General features: G+C 46.5%; 2 protein-coding genes across 2 annotated transcripts; one reads left to right on the top strand and one right to left on the bottom strand.

Annotated features, from left to right (window-relative positions):
* Window positions 1-7,041: 7,041 nt before the first annotated feature.
* Window positions 7,042-16,596, top strand: DTYMK (deoxythymidylate kinase). Its single transcript, XM_036422264.2, has 5 exons — window positions 7,042-7,220; window positions 8,349-8,457; window positions 12,682-12,772; window positions 13,633-13,830; window positions 16,381-16,596. The coding sequence occupies exons 1-5, from the start codon at window positions 7,091-7,093 to the stop codon at window positions 16,489-16,491; spliced, it is 639 nt and encodes a 212-aa protein (XP_036278157.1). The 5' UTR covers window positions 7,042-7,090; the 3' UTR covers window positions 16,492-16,596.
* A 227-nt stretch (window positions 16,597-16,823) lies between these two features.
* On the bottom strand, window positions 16,824-17,313 carry LOC118709257 (zinc finger CCHC domain-containing protein 10-like). Its single transcript, XM_045575483.1, has 2 exons — window positions 17,263-17,313; window positions 16,824-17,176 (listed from the first exon to the last, which is right to left on the bottom strand). Exons 1-2 carry the CDS (start codon window positions 17,311-17,313, stop codon window positions 16,973-16,975), a joined length of 255 nt encoding a protein of 84 aa, XP_045431439.1. The 3' UTR covers window positions 16,824-16,972.
* Window positions 17,314-19,685: the final 2,372 nt, after the last annotated feature.

The following is a 19,685-nucleotide window of genomic DNA, read 5'->3' as shown; positions in this document are numbered from 1 at the left end:
AGGATTGATGAAACAACATTGATATATTATTATTAACTAAAAGTCCATAGTTTACATTAAGGTTCACTTCGTTGTACAGTTTTGTTAAGTACCCACCATTACAGCATCATACAGAAGTGTCTCTGCCCTAAAAATTCCCTGTGCTCTGCCTGTTCATCCCTCCTCTCCCCAACCACCCCTGGCAAACTCTGATCTGTCTACTATCTCTATAGTTTTGCCTTTTCCAGAGTATCATATAGTTGGAATTATACAGTATGTAACCTTTCAGATTAGCTTCTTTCACTTAGTAATACTGTATGCTTTTAAGTTTCCTCTATGCCCTTTCCTGGCTTATAGATTCTTTCTTCTAAATAGCCAAATACTTCATTTTCTGTATATACCACAGTTTTTCCATTCACATATTGAAGAACATGTAGGTTGCTCCCACGTTTTGTCAAGAATAAAGCTGCTGCCGAAACTGGTTTGGCTCAGTAGATGGAGCATCAGTCTACAGACTGGGTCCAGGGTTCAGGTCCGGGGTTTGGTTCTGGTCAAGAGCATTTGCATTGGTTGCGGGCACATCTCCGGTAGAGGGTGTGCAGGAGGCAGCTAGTTGATGTTTCTAGCACTCTATTCCTCTCCCTTCCTCTCTGTAAAAAAATAAATAAAATATATATTTTTTAAAAAAGAATAAAGTGTTGTGGGGTCGAACCCTGGGTTCAAAATAAGACCACCAGAGGCTGATGATTTATTAAAAAAGCAGGCAAGAATTTATTGAAATATCTGGCCAGGGCAGCTGCAAGAGTACCACACGCAGGCGGACCCTACACGACTGCGCCGCTTTAGGGGCAGGTAGTTCCTTTTAAAGGTTCTGAGAAGGAGCCAAAACCGGTTTGGCTCATTGGCAGAGCGTCAGTCTGCAGACTGAAAGATCCCAGGTTCGGTTCCAGTCAAGGGCATGTACATTGGTTGCGGGCACATCTCCGGTAGGGGGTGTGCAAGAGGCAGCTGGTCGATGTTTCTCTCTCATCGATGTTTCTAGCTATCTCTCTCCCTTTCTCCTCTCTGTAAAAATATCAATAAAATATATTTAAAAAATAAAAATAAAAAAATAAAGGTTCTGAGAAGGAAAACCCCTATTTTGCAACAAACTGTTGTTTGGAATTTTCTGCTGTTCTTCCTAGATAAAATGTTGCTTTCTAGTTTGCTTTAGCCCGTTTGAATGATGAAGATAAACTTAGCTGTCTGACCTTGCAGGCCAGAGACCAGATATGCCCACAATCTCAATACCATGCCAGGTGCATTTTTTTTTTTTTTTTTTAGTTGGATAGAACACCATTGTTGTTCAAGGCCAGCATCAAGATAACCACTAAGTGCACATAGGGCTGGCTCTTTAATAAAAATTTAAAAAAAAGGAAGTTCTGCCTGTAACCTTGCTTAGAATTTGAATTCATCCTATTTCAAAAGCTGCTGCCCTGACCAATTTGGCTCAGGGGATAGAGTGTCAGCCTGGGGACTGAGGGGGTCCCAGGTTTGATTCCAGTCAAAGGCGTGTACTTTGGTTTTGGGCAAATCTCCAGTAGGGGGTGTGTAGGAGGCAGCTGATCCATGTTTCTAATTCTCTATCCCTCTCCCTTCCTCTATGTAAAAAATCAATAAAATATATATTTTTAAAAAATAATCGCCGAAACAGGTTTGGCTCAATGGATAGAGCGTCGGCTTGGGGATTGAAAGGTCCCGGGTTTGATTCCGGTCAAGGGCATGTACCTTGGTTGCGGGTATATCCCCAGTAGGTGGTGTGCAAGAGGCAGCTGATCTATGACTCTTTCATCGATGTTTCTAACTCTCTATCTCTCTCCCTTCCTCTCAATAAAATATATTTAAAAAAAAATAATAAAGCTGGCCGACACCGGTTTGGCTCAGTGGTAGAGCATCGGTCTGCTGACTGAAAGGTCCCAGGTTCGATTCTGGTCAAGGGCATGTACCTTGGTTGCGGGCACATCCCCGGTAGGGGGTGTGCAGGAGGCAGCTGGTGGATGTTCTCTCTCATCAATGTTTCTAGCTCTTTATCCCTCTCTCCTCCTCTCTGTAAAAAATCAATAAAATATATTTTAAAAAATAATAAAGCTGCTTTACTTACTCATGTGCAGGGTTTCTGTTTGTTTGTTTTTAAATAGATTTTTATTAATTTCAAAGAAGAAGGAAAGGGAGAGTTAGAAACATCAATGATGAGAGAGAGTCATTAATGGGCTCCTCCTGTACACTCCTTACTGGGGATTGAGCTCCCACCCTGGGCATGTACATTGACCAGGAATCCAACCTTGACCTCTCGATTCATAGGTCAACCCTCAACCATTGAGCCACACTGCCAGGCCATGCACAGGTTTTGGGTGTTTGTTTTATATATATATATTTTTATTATTGATTTTTAGAGAGAGAGAAACATTGATGTGAGAGAAACATCCACCAGCTGCCTCTTGCACACAGCCTACTGGGGATCAAGCCCAAAACCCAGTGCATGGAATGATGCTCAGCCAACTGAGCAACAGTGGCCAGGGCTCAGAGTATTGCATTTTCTAAGTGCTGAAAGTTTTAAATGAACTAACACTCCACTAAGGATGTTTCCACACCTTTGTTAACCTTAGGTTTCATCAGGCTTTATCTTTGCTAACATGATAGAAAAAGAAATAACCAAAAAATCCACCTCAGTGTTTTAATTTGTATTTCTTTGATTTTAAGTGAGGCTAAACATATTTTTATATATCTGTTGGCTATTTGTTGTTCTCCTCTAAAATATAATTATTATTATAGAGAATAAATCACATATTGTGGCCTTCATATATCATATACTAAAAATAACATTTCCCAAATAGCAGTTTGTCATTCACTCATATAAGAAAACTGATGAATTCTTTTAGAGGGACCCCATTTTAGAAGCTACCAAGTGAGAGCTGACTCCCTTACTTTCTCCTTATTGCTCTATACTCTGGAGCAGGGTTGCACAATCTTAAGACTAAACATTTGGGATCTGATACTCTGCTGTGGGGCTGTCCTGTGTCTTGAAGGGTGTTTAGCAGCACCCTCTACCCACCTTACATCTCTAAAAATCAGTGGAAAGAATACCCTCAGGTGAGCATTAGTTCTAGGGGAAAGCTAAGCTACTCTAACCAAGAAACCCAACCAAATCCAGTGGCTTAGAAAAAAGTTTTATTTCTTGTGTAATTGTCCAGGGGCAGATGGCCATGCCCATGGGGTCACAGAAACCCAGATTCTTCTTCTTTTTTTTTTTTTAATGGAAAATCTCCAACTACAAAAGTAGAGAAAACCTAATGAATCCCAGGCACCTGCCAGTTTCAGCAACTTAGGACCAATTTTGTTTCACCTATCTCCAAAAGCATTCAAACACAGCATCCCTTCATGTCCTCCACAGAGTGGACACCCTTGTGCGCACCTGCCTATGAGAAGGTCCGGTGAAGAGCTCCTTCCTGCTTGCACTGCTCCAGGCAGACTGTGCCACATCAGGTCTGTCAGGGCAGCAGGGCACAAAGGAGAGTGCATGTCCAGGTGCAAAGGCTTGTGTGTGCCCATGTCAGGGGCTACGAGGTTAACGGCCTGAGCCCTGGAGGTACAGCAGTCACAGTGACCAGGAAGGAAAAGCTACGAGAACTGCTAAGGTGCTGACATATTTTGACAACATTTGACATCAGTGAGCAGCAGGAGTTCTTGGCTGCCTCATCTAGGTTTTGTGTTATTTGAGATAATCGAATACCACAGTCAGGCTAATATTCTGGTCTGTGCAGTTAAAGGCAACCTGATAAAGAGAGGCATGATAGCCAGGCCAGTGTGGTTCAATGGTTGAGTGTTCACCTATGAATCAGGAGGTTCTGGCTCAATTCCTGGTCAGGGCACATGCCAGGGTTTCAGGCTTACTCCCCTTTTGGAGGTGTGCTGGGAGATTCTCATCGTTGATGTTTCTATCTTTCCCTCTCCCTTTCTGAAATTATATATATATATATATATATATATATATATATATATATATATATATATATATAAATAAAAGGCATCACACACACACACAATTTTTTTTTAAAGGCATGACATGTTGGAAGAAGTGAAAGCAAAGTTGAAGGAGCACATGCCACTTCTCATATTGTGCTCCTTCACTTGTTGTAGCTTAGTAACAAACTACTTGTGCTGGCTTAGCCATTTCTGCAATGAAAAGGGCACCCCATCCCTACTCAGTATGCAAGGCCCCATCAGCCAGGTCCCCTCTGTTTTTATGGGTGACCAGGACAGCTGTGTATTCACAAAGGTTCCCATCTGCCTGGTGAGCTGGTCCTGCAGACGTGGTACAAGGCTGTCCTGGTGTTGTAGGCAGTGGGAAGGCACCAGGTGTCTGACCAGCAGAGTCAGACCAAACCTGGGTTCTGCAACCTTGGTACTTGGGTTCTGGCTAGGAAAGGATTCAGAGCAAGACCCAAACTGTAAGAGAACATTTATTTGGTAAATTACAGAGGTAGAAGACGTAAGTCCTAGAAGAAACAGACTTAGGAAACAAGTATGGAGGTAAAGGAAGGGCCCTAGGAGTTTGGAAGTGAGGAATGATAATGTACCGGGGGTTTTAAGGGTGGAGATTTTAGGGGAGGTCCCAGGGAAGGATCTTAATATTCAGCAGTTTTCCAGGTGCATCCTTTTAGGGTTGTGGTCTTCACTGATTGATTGGTTGGCACCAGGGCAGGGGGTCTTTATTCCATGTGTGGCTGGTTTTATTACTTATTTGGGCTTGGAGCTGAAATACAACTTGAGGCCTAGATGTTATCTCTAGGGAGGAAAGGTCAGGGGATCCAAACCTCTTGACCAGTGATATGCTAGGGGAGAAAAAGTCATCCTGGGGGCAAGGTCCCACTCTACAATTGATTGTCCATTGTTAGGCTTTCCACCCTGTGACCTATAACTGGCCCATCTTTTTTTTATTTTTATTTTTTATTGTTAAGGTTTTTAAAGTTAAGCAGAAATTTTTTTTAAATTATTGTTAAGGTTTTTAAAGTCATGCAGATTTTTTTTTTATTGTTAAGGTTTTTAAAGTCATGCAGAAATATTTTTATTTTATTTTATTTTTATTGTTAAGTGGCCCATCTTCCTTGTTCTGTCACGTCTAACTGACTACAGCACTGAGTCTTATCCAATGCGGGGAGGGTTCTCTTCTATACTATACTACTTGAATCCCTTCCTCCTTTTGAAGGCAAGGAGATGGACATTTTATTTTTTGTTAATCCTCACCCGAGGATATTTTTCCATTGATTTTTTTTTTTAAGAGAGAGGGTGGGAGGGAAAGACAGAAATAGCTATGTGAAACACATCGATTGGTTTCCTCAGGGCCTGGGAGGGGGAGGAGCCTATAATCGATGCACATGCCCTTGACCAGAATCTAACCTGGGACCCTTTGGTCTACAGGCCCAAGTTCTATCCACTGAGCCAAACCTGCTAGGGCAGGAGATGGACATTTTAGAAGACATCAACAAGACAATAGGTTATTGCTTACCTACGTAAAGCGGTAGTAAGCAACAGCCATTCTGTCATGAGCTTTCATTGGGTCCTGCTACAGTAACAAAGAACCCCAGAGTCTCAGTGACTTAACTCAGTTTGTCTTACTGGAGCCACCTATCAGGCGCAGTGGCTGAAGCCTGGCTGTGGCCATATGTCTTATTCCAGAATTCAGTGAAAAAGCAGCCCTAATTGCACGCAAGCTGCTCTCATATGGGGGATGGGTGAACCAAACTGCTTTCAAAGCTTCTGCCTGAATGAGTCCTGTCAGCTGTGATTACTTTACAGCAGTGTTTGGAAGTGACGTGGCCAAGCTCAACATCAAGGAAGGAAGCAAATAATTGGAGACAATATAATCTATCACCCTTCCAAAACTCACTGTAGGTGTCTTGGGTAATACTATCATTGGGCTTCCCCAACCACCGAAAGAAGGGGGTGGGATGGAGGGGAGGAAAGGTTGGAAATGGCCCCAAGATCTTCAGCCCGGGTGCTGAAAGGGCGGACAGGAAGCCACTGCCTTTCTCAACCCTCAGGGCGGTGGCTCACGGACCTCTTTCTTCTTGGTCTGTAGCAGCGAGGCAGGTGGTTCTCCACAGCTCACTAGAGAGCAGGCTGGAATTTCACATCTACTTTCTGCTGCACCCACCTCCCCAAAACAGTGGCCTCCGAAGTTTGTACCAGTGCCTCTAAGCCAGCACGACACAGAAATTCTGGAAAACCTAATTCCTGGCTTGCTCCGGTCTGAGTACTCGTGTCCCCACAATGTGATGGTATCGGGGACCGGCCTCCGGGGTGATAACGTTTAGAGAGGTCAGAGGACTGGCCCCTCATGTGAGAAAAAGTGCGCTTGTTAGGAGAAGGCGGCACCCCCCAAGTGCGCAGGGTCACCTGGAAGATGCCGCCGCAGCCGGATGTCCCGGACACAAGAGCAGCAAACATTACTGAACGCTCTCTAGATGCCGGGGCTGCTCTCAGACCAGACGTGTCGCCTCCCTACGGCAGGGACCGCTCCTAGACGGTGGCCACACGTCACAGACGAGACGACCGCCCTTCCTTCCTTTCCCCTGTGAGTGCGCACACGCAGTCTGCAAATGGATGATGTCTCGGAGCTTGGCAGGCCCGTGTTTCACTAGGCTGTCGCGTGGGCCCAGTGCTGACAGCGGCTCCCAGCGCTGCTGGACGCCGACGGAGCGGGCGTGACCGGCGAGCGTTACAAACACACGGCCAGACCTGCCTGCGGCCCGTGCCGCCCTTCGGCCGCAACTGGACGCGGACTCGCCTCTAGCCCTCCCGGGCCGAGCCTCCAGCCCGCCGGCCGCAGCCTAGTTCCTGGCGCCACCCAGGACTAAGTCCCACATCCGGCTTCCGGCCTAGAAGGCGGGGACTCCGCCGGAAGAGACGATGCAACAGCCGTTCTAGTCCCGCCCCTTTGTCAGTTTTAGCCAATCCTGCCCACGATGGAAAAATTGCAGCCATTTTGGCGCGCGCCGCTGACGCCAGCCAATGAAAGCTCCGGGCGACTGCGCGGCATTTTGGATCCCTGTCGGGCTGCGGAGACACAACCATGGCGGGCCGTCGCGGGGCTCTCATCGTGCTGGAAGGCGTGGACCGCGCCGGGAAGACCACGCAGAGCCGCAAGCTGGTGGCCGCGCTATGCGCCGCCGGCCAACGCGCCGAGCTGCTGCGCTTCCCGGGTGGGTGGTGCGCTCCAGCGGGCCTGGCAGGCCGTCGGGAGCTGCGGGCGGGAAAGGTCGGGAGGCGGGAGCCCGGGGGCTGGAGCACCGCTGGGAACCCAGATCCGGCGACCGAATGTGCTCGCCCTGCCCGGGTCTCCCCCGAATCTGCCGCGTTGTTGCTGAGGGCGGGTTGGCTGTGGTCTCCTCCAAAGGTGTCTGAGAATGAAGAAACCGAGCCTCACGCCGACCTTACTTTAACTGACCTGTCCAAAAGTGGCTTATCTGGAGCTCTGAGGTTGCCGTCTGTGGCCACTTGTTATTCCTATGGTCGCTGTGTCCTGTCCGTCAGTATTGATGCATCCGTGCTTTTTTTTTGCACAGCTGTATTGATCTGTAATTGATGTACAGTAACGTGCATATGTGGTAAGTGTGTGGTTGATGAGCTTCGACATAACTATACACAGGTGAAACTGTCTTCACAATCAAAACTATCTGTCCTCACCAAAAGTTTGCTAGTGCTGTTTTGTTTTTGCTTGTTTTATTATTATTATTATTTTATATTTTATTGATCTTTTACAGAGAGGAAGGGAGAGGGATAGAGAGCTAGAAACATCGATGAGAGAGAAACAGGAGAGAGAAACACCGACCAGCTGCCTCCTGCACACCCCCCACCGGGGATGTGCCCGCAACATGCCCTTGACCAGAATCGAACCTGGGACCCTTGAATCCGCAGATCGACGCTCCATCCACTGAGCCAAACAGGTTTTGGCTGCTTGTTTTATTTTTTTATTGATAGTATTGCAGGTATCTCCCATTTTCCCCTATACTCCCTCCGCCCCCTACCTTCAAGCCCCTCTCCCCTTGCTGGTGATGTTTTATAATCCATGTCTCAGATTTCTGTTTTTTTTTTTTTTTTTTTTTTAGTATACTATCACTAGAGAGCTGGTGCACAAAATTCGTGCACTGTGTGTGTGTGTGGGGGGGGGGGGGACGGAGAGTAGGGGGGTATCCCTCAGCCCAGCCTGCATCCTCCAATCTGGGACCCCTCAGGGGGATATCTGACTGCTGGTTTAGGACCAGAAGTTTAGTTCAGAGTATTCTAATGTAGATGGAAAGCCTCACTTTTGTGTGTTTCTCTCTTTTCAGAAAGATCAACTGAAATTGGCAAACTTCTGAGCTCTTATTTGGAAAAGAAGAGTGAGGTGGAGGATCACTCAGTGCACCTACTTTTCTCTGCAAACCGCTGGGAACAAGTGTAATTGCCCTCCATCTCTTCCCCCAGTGCTTTTCTCCCTCTTGAGATTCAGGGTGGCGTGGACAGTGATGCTGGAGGCTGTACCTTTAAAAGGTTCTTACAGTCACCACTCCTGTGACCAGATCTAACCGCCGTGTACTCCCAAAGAGCATTGATTAATGCTTTTCCTGCCTGCTGCCCACCACCTCTTTGTAATTAATTAATTTCCTTTAGAAAGGGTTATCAGAAAATACTAAATTGTCCCATACACCTGTCCCTTCCTCCTGCTCCCCCACCGTTTTATTTATTTTTAATCTATTTTTACTGTTTTTTTTGTTTTGTTTTTTTTTTTGTTTGTTTTTTTTTTTACAGAGAGGAAGGGAAAGGGATAAAGAGTTAGAAACATAGATGAGAGAGAAACATTGATCAGCTGCCTCCTGCACACCCCCTATTGGAGATGTGCCTGAAACCAAGGTACATGCTCTTGACCAGAATTGAACCTGGGACCCTTCAGTCCGCAGGCCGACACTATTCACTGAGCCAAACCGGTTAGGGCCCCCCACAGTTTTCTTGATTATATCTTTGTTTAACTGAAGTTCACAGTTTAGGTTGGTAGCTCATCCTCTCCCAACCCCTTTTTGTTTTACATCTTAGAGTCATCTCAACATTTAACTATATGGTGTGTGCTTTCAGAGGCTCTTGTTTCCATTCCCACGTATGTAGATAACACATTGGAGTTGTCCCATTTATAAATAAATGGGAACTTTCCTTTTACCAATTTTGCAGTTGCTTTTTTTATATATATATAAATTTTTATTTTTTTTATTTAAATATATATATATATATATATATATATATATATATATATTTTAAATATATTTTATTGATTTTTTACAGAGAGAGATAGAGAGCTAGAAACGTCGAGAGAAACATCGACCAGCTGCCTCTTGCACACCCCCTGCCGGGGATGTGCCTGCAACCAAGGTACATGCCCTTGACTGGAATCGAACCTGAGACCTTTCAGTCCGCAGACAAGCTCTACCGAGCCAAACCGGTTTTGGCCTACTCCTGTTTTTTTTTTATGTTCAGATTGTTCCAAATTTGGCTGGTGAGAGGCTTTTCAAGCTGGTTTCTGTGTCCATTTGTTGTGTTTCCAGGCCTTGTATTTAAGAGCTTAGTTTTTGGTATAATAAGATATTTAGGCTTCTCATGTTTTCTGCTCCAGCCTGGGAACCAGCTGTTTTTCTCTTGTGGAGAATAGTGTTTAGAAACCAACATCTAGGTGCTAGGTGTGCTCACTGCTAGTGGGGTGTCCCTTCTGGGGATAGAACTACATGTTTGCTCTGCCTCTGTATCTGTTTATCAACTTTAGTTTCCCTTATCCGTGATTTCACTTTTCATGTTTCAGTTACTCACTGTCAACCAAGGTCTGAAAAAATTAAATGAAAAATTCCAGAAATAATTCAGAAATTTTAAATTGTGCACAATTCTGAGTCACAGGATGAAATCTTGAAATGTCCTCTGTCCCTCCCGGGATGTGACTCATTCCTTTGTCCAGCATCTCCACAATGTAGATGCTATCTGTTTATTAGTGACATCAGTTTGTGTTCAAGTCACTCTTATTTTATTTTTAATATATTTTTATTGATTTCAGAAAGGATGTGAGAGGGGGGGAGAGAGAAACATCAATGATGAGAGAGAATCATTGATCGGCTGCCTCGTGCATGCCCCCTACTGGGGACTGAGCCTGTAACCTGGGCATGTGCCCTTGACCCAGGACCTTTCAGTCCCCACGCCGACACTATCTACTGAGCCAAACCAGCTAGGGCAAGTCACTCTTATTTTACTTAAAGATGCCCCAAAGCTCAAAAGTAGTTATGCTGGGGATGGGGAGGGGGGAGAGTAGTTATGCTGGCAATTTGCATATACCAAAGAAGAAAGGTGAGTTTTTCACTCAAGGAAAGAAAAATGCTGAGGTAAAGCTACAGTAGGAACAAGTCTACTTACAAAATTGCCCAATTTATAGATTCAACTTCATTGTGTGTGTGTGTGAAAAAACAGTATATATAGGGTTTGGTACTACCTGTGGTTCGAGGCATCCCCAGGGGGTCCTAGAATGTATCTCCTGCAGATATGGGGGATGACTACATATCTACACTGAAACCCGGTTCATGCTGACACCTGTTGCAGTTCAGGATCACAGGGCTTCCCCACACTTTTCTTGTTTATATCTTCGATGAACTTAAGTTCACAGTGAAACAAGTTCCCTACTGAACCACAGACATCACTGAGAGTGGGTTATTAGGGGACCTGCCAGCTTGCAGTCCACACCTCTGTGAGAGCCTTGTAGTTGTCAAGGTAGTGGGCAGCTCTGTCCTTAGCACATGGGAGTGTTGTGTTAAGTCTCTGGGGCAGGTTTTCCTTGTGTGTTCATGTGTATACAGTTAGGTTCATTCATCTACACAATTTTAGGGTTTCTTTCATCTTCATTGATTTAATTTTCATTTTGAATTCAAAAATATATGGTTCTAAAAATATGTCACTGCCCTGCTCATTTCCCATCTATTCAACACCTGCCCTCCGCTGTGGGGAATAGTGTCCCCTTCTTATGTATTTATTAATTTATAAAATAAGCATATAGGTATGTGTCATCCTGATAACCTTTTTTTGTGTGTGTGTGATATACCTTATTGAAAAGGTAGTCACGCCAAAACCGGTTGGGCTCAGTGGATAGGGTATCGGCCTGCATACTGAAGGGTCCCAGGTTCGATTCCGGTCAACGGCATGTACCTTGGTGGTGGGTAGATCCCCAGTGGGGGTGTGCAAGAGGCAGCTTCTCTCATTTATGTTTCTAATTATCCCTTCCTCTCTGTAAAAAATCAATAAAGTATTAAAAAGTAGTCAGCCATATGCACTAGCTTATACTTTGCTTTATTAGTGACACATTAGGAGATTGGTTTATATCTTATGGACATCTTTCTCCTTCTTTAAAAAAATATATTTTATTGATTTTTTCTACAGAGGAAGGGAGAGAGATAGTTAGAAACATCGATCAGCTGCCTCCTGCACACCCCTCACTGGGGATGTGCCTGCAACCAAGGCACATGCCCCTGACCAGAATCGAACCTGGGACCCCTCAGTCCGCAAGCGGATGCTCTATCCACTGAGCCAAACCGGTCTTGGCTGGACATCTTATTCTTTTTAAAATATTTTTATTTATTTCAGAGAAGAAAGGAGAGGGAGAGAGAAACATCAGTGATTAGAGAATCATTGATAGGCTGCCTCCTGCATGCCCTCTACTGAGGGATCAAGCCCGAAACCTGGCATGTGCCCTTGACTGGAATCAAACCCGGGACCCTTCAAGCCACAGGTGACACTCAACCCACTGAGCCAAACCGGTTAGGACTTCTCATTCTTTATACAGTTGCATCTTCTCTGTGTGCATGTGCCATACCTCCTGTTTGCAGGTTAGTAGTTTTTTAATGGCTTGGGGTCACAGATGAAGCTGTGATGAGAACTGCATCTTGCTGTTACAAGTGTGATTCCCCCATCCCTAAACTTCTGTGAGCTGCTCTGGGTCACAAGTGGCAAGCGATGCTTCTTGCTGATGTCATGTCAGACCTTGTCTTTGCACGTCTTCCTAATCTACTGTCCCCTGTGAGAATGTTCTCAGCATCATCTCCTGGCTGAGTCCACTGCTCCACTCTCTTGTCCACAGGCTTCCCTACTGTCTTTGTCAGTGATGTCTGTGGTTCATTGGGGAATTGTGTTTCACATTGGGCTTTGCTAGGAGTGCCAGTGTGGCATCTTCTAGGAGGAGATCCAGAGCTCTTTTTTTTTTTTTTAATTTTTAAAATAAGAATAAGGTCACAAGTCACTGGCCTGTAATCCCTGCCAGGTTACTGAATTGTCATCAGGATGATTGTAACATGACGGTTCTGGGGATGTGTAGCTGGGTCCGTGGCTTAGAAGCATTTTGTTTCTTTCTTTCTTTTTTTTTTTTTTTTAATATATTTTATTGATTTTTTACAGAGAGGAGGAGAGAGGGATAGAGAGCTATTGTAGAAACGTCGATGAGAGAGAAACATAGACCAGCTGCCTCTTGCACACCCCCTCTTGCATATGCCCGCAACCAATGTACATGCCCTTGACCGGAATCGAACCTGGGACCTTTCAGTCTGCAGACCGATGCTCTACCGCTGAGCCAAACCGGTTTTGGCTTAGAAGCATTTTCTATTTTTTTAGGCCATTGATTAAGGAGAAGTTGAACCAGGGCATCACCCTCATCGTGGACAGATATGCGTTTTCTGGTGTTGCCTTTACCAATGCTAAGGAGGTGAGTGCTGCCCAGCCCAGTGGGACACCACTAGTGACTGTCCAGAGCAGGGGCCATGACATCACACAGCAAGTTCTGTGGTCCTTGTGTTTCACTGTTGGGAATCTGGTCTCATCTAAGGGAAGGGCAAACACCGGGGGGGCTGTAGCTTGTTTCCACATCACACATCCAGAGGTGGTCGTCAGCAGGGCTTTCCATCCCAGCCTTGTATCCAGACTAGATAGTGAGAGCATCTGGTGCTTTGTTTATATTTTCCTGACTTCCTGTCCCAGGAAGAATAGCAGTGACTACACTGACTCCTTTTTCCTGCTTTTTATTTAGAAAGTTTCAAATATGTAACAGCAGAGAAAATGATAAATCACCCAGTACTGTGACCCACCAGATACATCATCATTGGCTTCATAAATGTTTCAGTGTGCATCCTTCAGATAACTTTTTAAAAAAATCTTCACCAGAGGATATTTTTAGAGAGAGGAAGGAAGAAGGGAAAGAAAGAAACATTGATGTGAGAGCAGACCATTGATTGGCTGCCTCCTGCACACCCACCTGGTATTGAGCCAACAACCCAGGTATGACCTGACTGGGAATTGAACCAGCAACATTTCTGTGCAAGGGGCCACATCCAACCAACTGGGCCACACTGGCCAGAGCTCTCCACTTTTGAATGTGCTCACAAAATTAAACCAGAAGGAGGTGCCATGGAAAACTGAAACATTCATGATCTAAAAACTCAAGTCACTACTGGGATCTTCACTTCTTGCTGCCTTAAGAAATGGTAGCTCATTTCCCTTTTTTATGGATTTTAAAACAACACAGACCCATTCAGCTTCTTTATCTGATCATTGGTTTCTTTGCTGCAGAACTTCTCCCTGGATTGGTGCAAGCAACCGGATGTGGGCCTTCCCAAACCAGACCTGGTCGTGTTTCTTCATCTGAAGTTGGCAGAGGCTGTGGAGCGGGGCGGGTTCGGCCGAGAACGCTATGAGGATGGGGCCTTCCAGGAACGGGCACTGCGATGCTTCTACCATCTCATGGAGGACAGGACCTTAAACTGGAAGGTGAGAGTCACCCTGTGCCAGTCACCCTGCACCCACGTGTGGCATCCTCAGGGTTCCAGTGCCAGCTTCTCAAAATGTCGAAATTGGGTGTCTTGTGGGTGGGTTGGTGGACAGTTTGACAGGCACCAGCCCCACAGCAGCAGTCCTCCCTGGTGGGTCCTTTTTAGAGCTGACTGCTCAGCAGGTTCCTGTCTTCTGACCTTGTCATCCAGAACATAAAATCTCTGAGTTACTCCTCAGGTCACCTTTCTGCTTATTGGAAGAGTAATACTTTGTTTTTTGGATTTTTAAAAATATATATTTATTGATTTTTAAAAAAATATGTTTTATTGAATTTTTACAGAGAGGGAGAGGGATAGAGAGCTAGAAATGTCGATGAGAGAGAATCATCAACCAGCTGCATCCTGCACGCCCCCTACCAGGGATGTGCCCGCAACCAATGTACATGCCCTTGACCAGAATTGAACCCAGGACCTTTCAGTCCGCAGGCCGATGCTCTATCCACTGAGCCAAACCAGTTTCGGCTGATTTATTTATTTATTTATTTTTTACAGGGAGGAAGGGAGAGGGATAGAGAGTTAGAAACATCGATGAGAGGGAAACATCGATCAGCTGCCTCCTGCACACCCCCTACTGGGAATGTGCCCGCAACCAAGGGAAATGCCCTTGACCGGACTTGAACCTGGGACCCTTCAGTCCGCAGGTTAACACTCTATCCACTGAGCCACACTGGTCAGGGCTGGAAGAGTAATCCTTTAGCTTGCAGTCTGTGCTTAGGTCCTTGCATCAGAAATCAGATTTTGTCCATTTTGGGGTCAGCCCTCAGTCCACACCCCATTTCAGCTGCTGGGGTCAGAGACTGCCTCCCTCACGCCCCTTGTCCTGCACAGTTCCAGCTCCTGGGTGTTCCTGCATCACTTGTGGGGGGCGTACCTGTCTCCTCACTAGCTTCTGGGTAGGAGACGGCTCCTGACTCTGCTGGCCTGGCCTGGGGTGCTTGAGCCTCGACACCACCCCCATGGCCCGCTCAGCCATCTCCCTGCGCTGGGGTCTCCTTCATCTCTGCGCCCGGCATCGGTGCCCTGGCCTCAGTCCCAGGCATCGGTCTCATTCTTCCTTCCCTGTAGATGAGCTACTGTCCTGCCAAAGCAGAGCCCACCACTGCCATCTCTCAGGCACATCTGAGCGCCTGGGCTCTAGGGCTCATGCGGTGCTGCAGGTGCTACCCCTGGCTTGAGCAAGCCGCTTTTATCCTCTGGTGACCAGGTCCTCTGCTGGTCACATGCTGCATCCATGCAGCTTTGAAGGTCAAGCTGTTGACCCTGTTACTCGGTGTGTGCTTCCCCACCTCCCTCCTAGGAGCCGAGCCTGCTGCTGCGGTGGGCTCGTTTCTCTCCTTCATGTGTGTTCAGATCCATGCGGAGCCACATGGCCTCTCTGGAGTGACCACAAGCCCTTCCTCCCTATGAAGGAGTAGCAACATAGAGCCTCACATGGCTTTCACTTGTACTGGTGGAGTGTCTCTCACTGAACCCTGGAGTCAGTTTCACAGGATTTCAATGATTCTAATTTATAACATTTCAACATCTGCAAGGATCAAGCCAAGAATGTAGAGTGCTAGGAATGAGAAAATAGAAAACTTGTATTTCCTACCTGCCTACACTTAAGCTCATCTCTCCTTCCCCGTTTTTATATTTTGTTTCCCTCAGCCTTAAGAACTTCCTTTTCTTGTAGGGCAGGTCTCCTAGCATAGACTACTCAGCTTTTGTTTATCTGAAAGTTTTTTGTCTTTTTTTTAAGCATTCTCAAGTTTTTAAGCAATAAGATACTTCCGGAAAAGTTGCTAGGACAAAACTTCCCCAGGACCATTTGAAAATAAATGGTTCTAACACCCCTCACACCACCCAGGGTTGCTGTCTGGAAGGTTTTGTATAAGCTGTGCGGCTGGAGCAGTGGCTGGCGAGGTGACCTTTAGGGTGTATTGTGTGGGGTCTCGGGGATCTGGAGGGAGTCATTCTCATTTTTGCCTAGTCAGACTTCATGATTGGATTTTTCTGAGTGCGTCTACACCCCCCAGCTTTTCCAGAATTGGCTGTTCTTGGCCTAGACTTAGATCGATGGTAGGAGAGGGACTTCAGTCCCCAGTCTTCCCATCCCGGTGAAGACCAGTTTCTCCTGGGCTGGCTCCCTGGGTACCAAAGGTTCTCATGCTTCCCATGTGAGGACACAGCATTGAATGAGTGAATTTTGTGGCCTGTGATGTGGGAATGTAGCCTAGCACAGGCATTGCCCTCTCCTCTCCTCAGCCAGACTTGAGGAGAGCTGATGTGTGGGTACCTCATGGACACATGCACTGGGGGAGTAACAGGAAGGAAGACAATCAGGAGGATAGGGTGTTTCTTCTGCATCTGGGATGCAGCAGGTATGTGGGTCAGCTTTGTCCCAAGGACACAAGCGAAGCCGGCCCAGCCCTGTCTGAAATCCACATGCTCACCAAGAACGGTGAAGAGCATTAACCATCCTTTTTCTCCTGACATCCCATGGGAATAGATGGTTGATGCTTCCAAAAGCATTGAAGACGTCCACAAGGAGATCTGTGCACTCTCTGAGGATATCATCCAGACCGTAGCACGGAGGCCGCTGGGGAAGCTGTGGACGTAAATGTGGAGGGATTATCCTCTTCCCTGGGTCCTGTCAGGCGGGAGCCCTGTGAAAGGCTTGATGTGCGGAGCGTTCACATTGTACAACACGGCGGCTATGCACAAGCTGACAAGCAGAGCTACAATGGGCCTCTCGAAAGGCCTGGACACAGGAACTTCGTGGTATGTCACTTGGCCTTCCTCTGCCCTCTCTCACCCTGATGATGGTAAATTATTGCATTTTACTGAAACTTAACGATAACCATATCCAAGCAGGTACAAGATAATTGATACGGTAATCAGTTTGAAATCTGAATTTTTTAATTTATTATATTTATACCACTTTTGTTAGCCTTTTAAATGACTGTTTTCAGATCTACTGAATTTATCCAAAGGCACCAAGATTCCTAAGTAGTTTCAACATTTTTGTTCCTTTTTAAGTTCCTCTAGAATGATGCTCCTCAGATAAGTGTAACTTTTTTTTCTTCGTCTTTCTTTCTACATTAGCTTCTCCAATGCTTTGTTGTAATAATAATGTTTTCTTTTTCTTTTAAAGCTTTCTTTAGTTCTGTTCTTGAAGGCCTATGTAGGTATTTTCTTTTTCCTGTGCATTCATAAGTCCAATGTCCAAATTCCAAGCATTTCTGACATCTTACATGTTGCTTATTTGCTTCAGCTTGTCTCCGGGCTATCTGAAATCTGAATTTCTTACAGGCACGAATAAAAATTACTTTGAAAGTATGTTGTCAAAGGCCTTCTCTCCTTAGAGTCCTTCCGAGTGGGAGGGCCTTACGCTGGCCCAGTAGGGCTTCTCTGGACCACCCCCACTGGTCTGGCCTCGCATGGTCTGGCTGGCTGTCTTGATGTGTGATGTCCCATTTCATCTGAACACAGATAGTACCTTTTTTTATAAAAAATTTTTTTTTATTGATTTTAGAGAAGGGAAAGGGAATCATTGAGTGACTGCCTCCTTCAAGCCCCCTGCTGGGGATTGAACCTACAATCCCAGCATTTGCCCTTGACTAGACTCAAACTCGAGACCTTTCATTCCATAGGCTGATGTCTATTCACTGAGAAAAACCAGCTAGGGCCACCTGATTCTTTTGTTGTTCTGCTGTGGTCCTAAGTGCCAGGAATATGACTTCATTCAGTTACATCTTGAAGTGCTCTAACGTATGATTCCTTGACCCTTCCTAGGAGAATCTGCCAGGTGCTGCACAGGGACTCCCTCTGTACAGATAGCACTGTGGGGTTCAATGCCCTTCTGAAGCCAGGACACTGGATTCTAGGCAAAACAAAACAGTGTGGTACTTGCTTAACCCCTGAGTTATATAAGTGGTCACCAGCCGTTCAGACCAGACTGAGGCAGAACCTACAGATGGCCAGGTCTAGCACAGCGGCAGCAGCCAGACATCAGCTCCCCCAAACTAGGCAAGGTCCATGCTTTTTTGGGCTCCACAGATAAGGCTCTCTTTAATGCCCATGTGGACTTGGGCAGGATGTACCTAGGCTGCCTGGCCCTCTGTCCTGGTCCCTCCATATCACTTTGAAGACACAAGGCACAGCAGATGGACGACGAGCTGTATTCAGTTCTGGGGTGTGGTTCTGGTATCTGCTCCCAGGGGTTTCAAGTTGCTAGCTATAGCCCTGCTGATGGGAGCAGGTTGCCCTTGGGCATCAGCACACCCACCAGACCACACTGTACAAGGTGAGGTCAGAATTCCAGGAGTCACAGAGTCAATTGTTTTCATTAACACGTTAAGTGCCAAGTTAGTCACCAGTGACGGACACTATACTTTCTGTCCGGAAGACAAAACAGGCTGGGCACCTAACATGTTAAGACAGAGTCGCTGGGTCCCCTACTGGGACACTCCTCTCGTTCGCCTGCCTGGTTGACTTCTTACATAACCCGGTCCCATCTAGAATAAGGAAACTGGGTTGATTTCTTCAGACCTGAACCAGTAGCTCCCCTGCCTTCGTGAACACATCAGCATCAGGCTGGCACTCACGGAGAGATCATGGCTTTCAGGGAGGGTTGGTGTTGGCAGTGGGTATGGGTGAGATTAAAATAGAGGTAAGTGGGTGAGGCCAGCACAGGCTGGGGAGGGCTGGAAACTGGACTAGAACTTTCTCTGCCCAGGGTCAGGATGTTAGGGTGAAGTGGAAGTTTCAGTAGAGACCATGGGGTCAGAGATGAGCTGGCTGAGAGAGGCCCGAGCTGAACAAGAGTCCCACAGGTGGTAGGCAGGCAGTGGAGCTAGGCGAAGGGAGAAATGGGCTGACCTCCAAATCAAGGCCACTTAAACCTTCAATAAATGCAGCACTCATTGTCAAACATCCTGGCCAGGGTTGTCGCAGCAGGTTTAGCTGAGGGGCTGTTTGCCTCCCAGCATCCTAAAGAAGCCTTTGGGGCATTGATAGAATAAAGGCCTCCAAGAACATCTGCATTCTCAACCCTACAACCTGTGAAGAGCACCTCTGTCTCAAGGTCTCTAAAGGCAGAGGGACTTTGTGACACAGGCCATCCTATTATAGATTGTTCAGAAGGGTCTCCAACGGAGGAAGCAGGAGAGGCCAAGCCAGAGGGGTGTGCAACGGCATTTTCACTGAGGGTGGAGGGCAGCTTCTAGAAGCTGGACAAGGCAAGGAAACGCCCCTCCTGCTGACATTGTTTGACCTCTGCCCTCAGGATCCTGAGTGTCTGTTGTTTGAAGCCACTGGGCAAGATTTGTTCCAACAGATGTTAGTAGAGGCCATGACTCTGGTTCCTGGGCCACCTCTCCTGGGGACCAGCAGTGCTTCCTGCTTTCTTGTCTGGCATTGGTCTCCTTGCACCTAAACAGAGGATGGGTGGCAGGAAGCAGGGAGCCAAGTAGGCCAGTCACCCCTGCATTGTCCAGCTAGGACATCTTGGGCCTAGGCCAGTAGTCCCAGCTCACCAGAGGGACATCTAACTAGGGTAACCACTCTTGCTGAAGAATGGGTTATTGTGTGTTTTCCTAAACCAAATTTCCTCATGCTCTTTGCTTTAGGATCACAGGAGGCATGTCACAGCTAGCAGAGCCTTGTCAGGTGAGGTCCGTCCGTCTGCCTAGTGTGGGGGAGATGAGCTTGCCATGAGTCCACAAATCCTCACTGAGACCCATGGACATGAGTTCATTCTTGTCCCCATCACTACAACTCTAACTTGAGGAAAGGTCAAGACAGAGACAATAG

This window comes from Pipistrellus kuhlii, unplaced genomic scaffold (assembly GCF_014108245.1).
Source record: "Pipistrellus kuhlii isolate mPipKuh1 unplaced genomic scaffold, mPipKuh1.p scaffold_m20_p_7, whole genome shotgun sequence".
Classification (NCBI taxonomy): Eukaryota; Metazoa; Chordata; class Mammalia; order Chiroptera; family Vespertilionidae; genus Pipistrellus; species Pipistrellus kuhlii.
The sequence above is the reverse complement of the archived record's forward strand: the minus strand, read 5'-3'. Positions and strand labels throughout refer to the sequence as shown.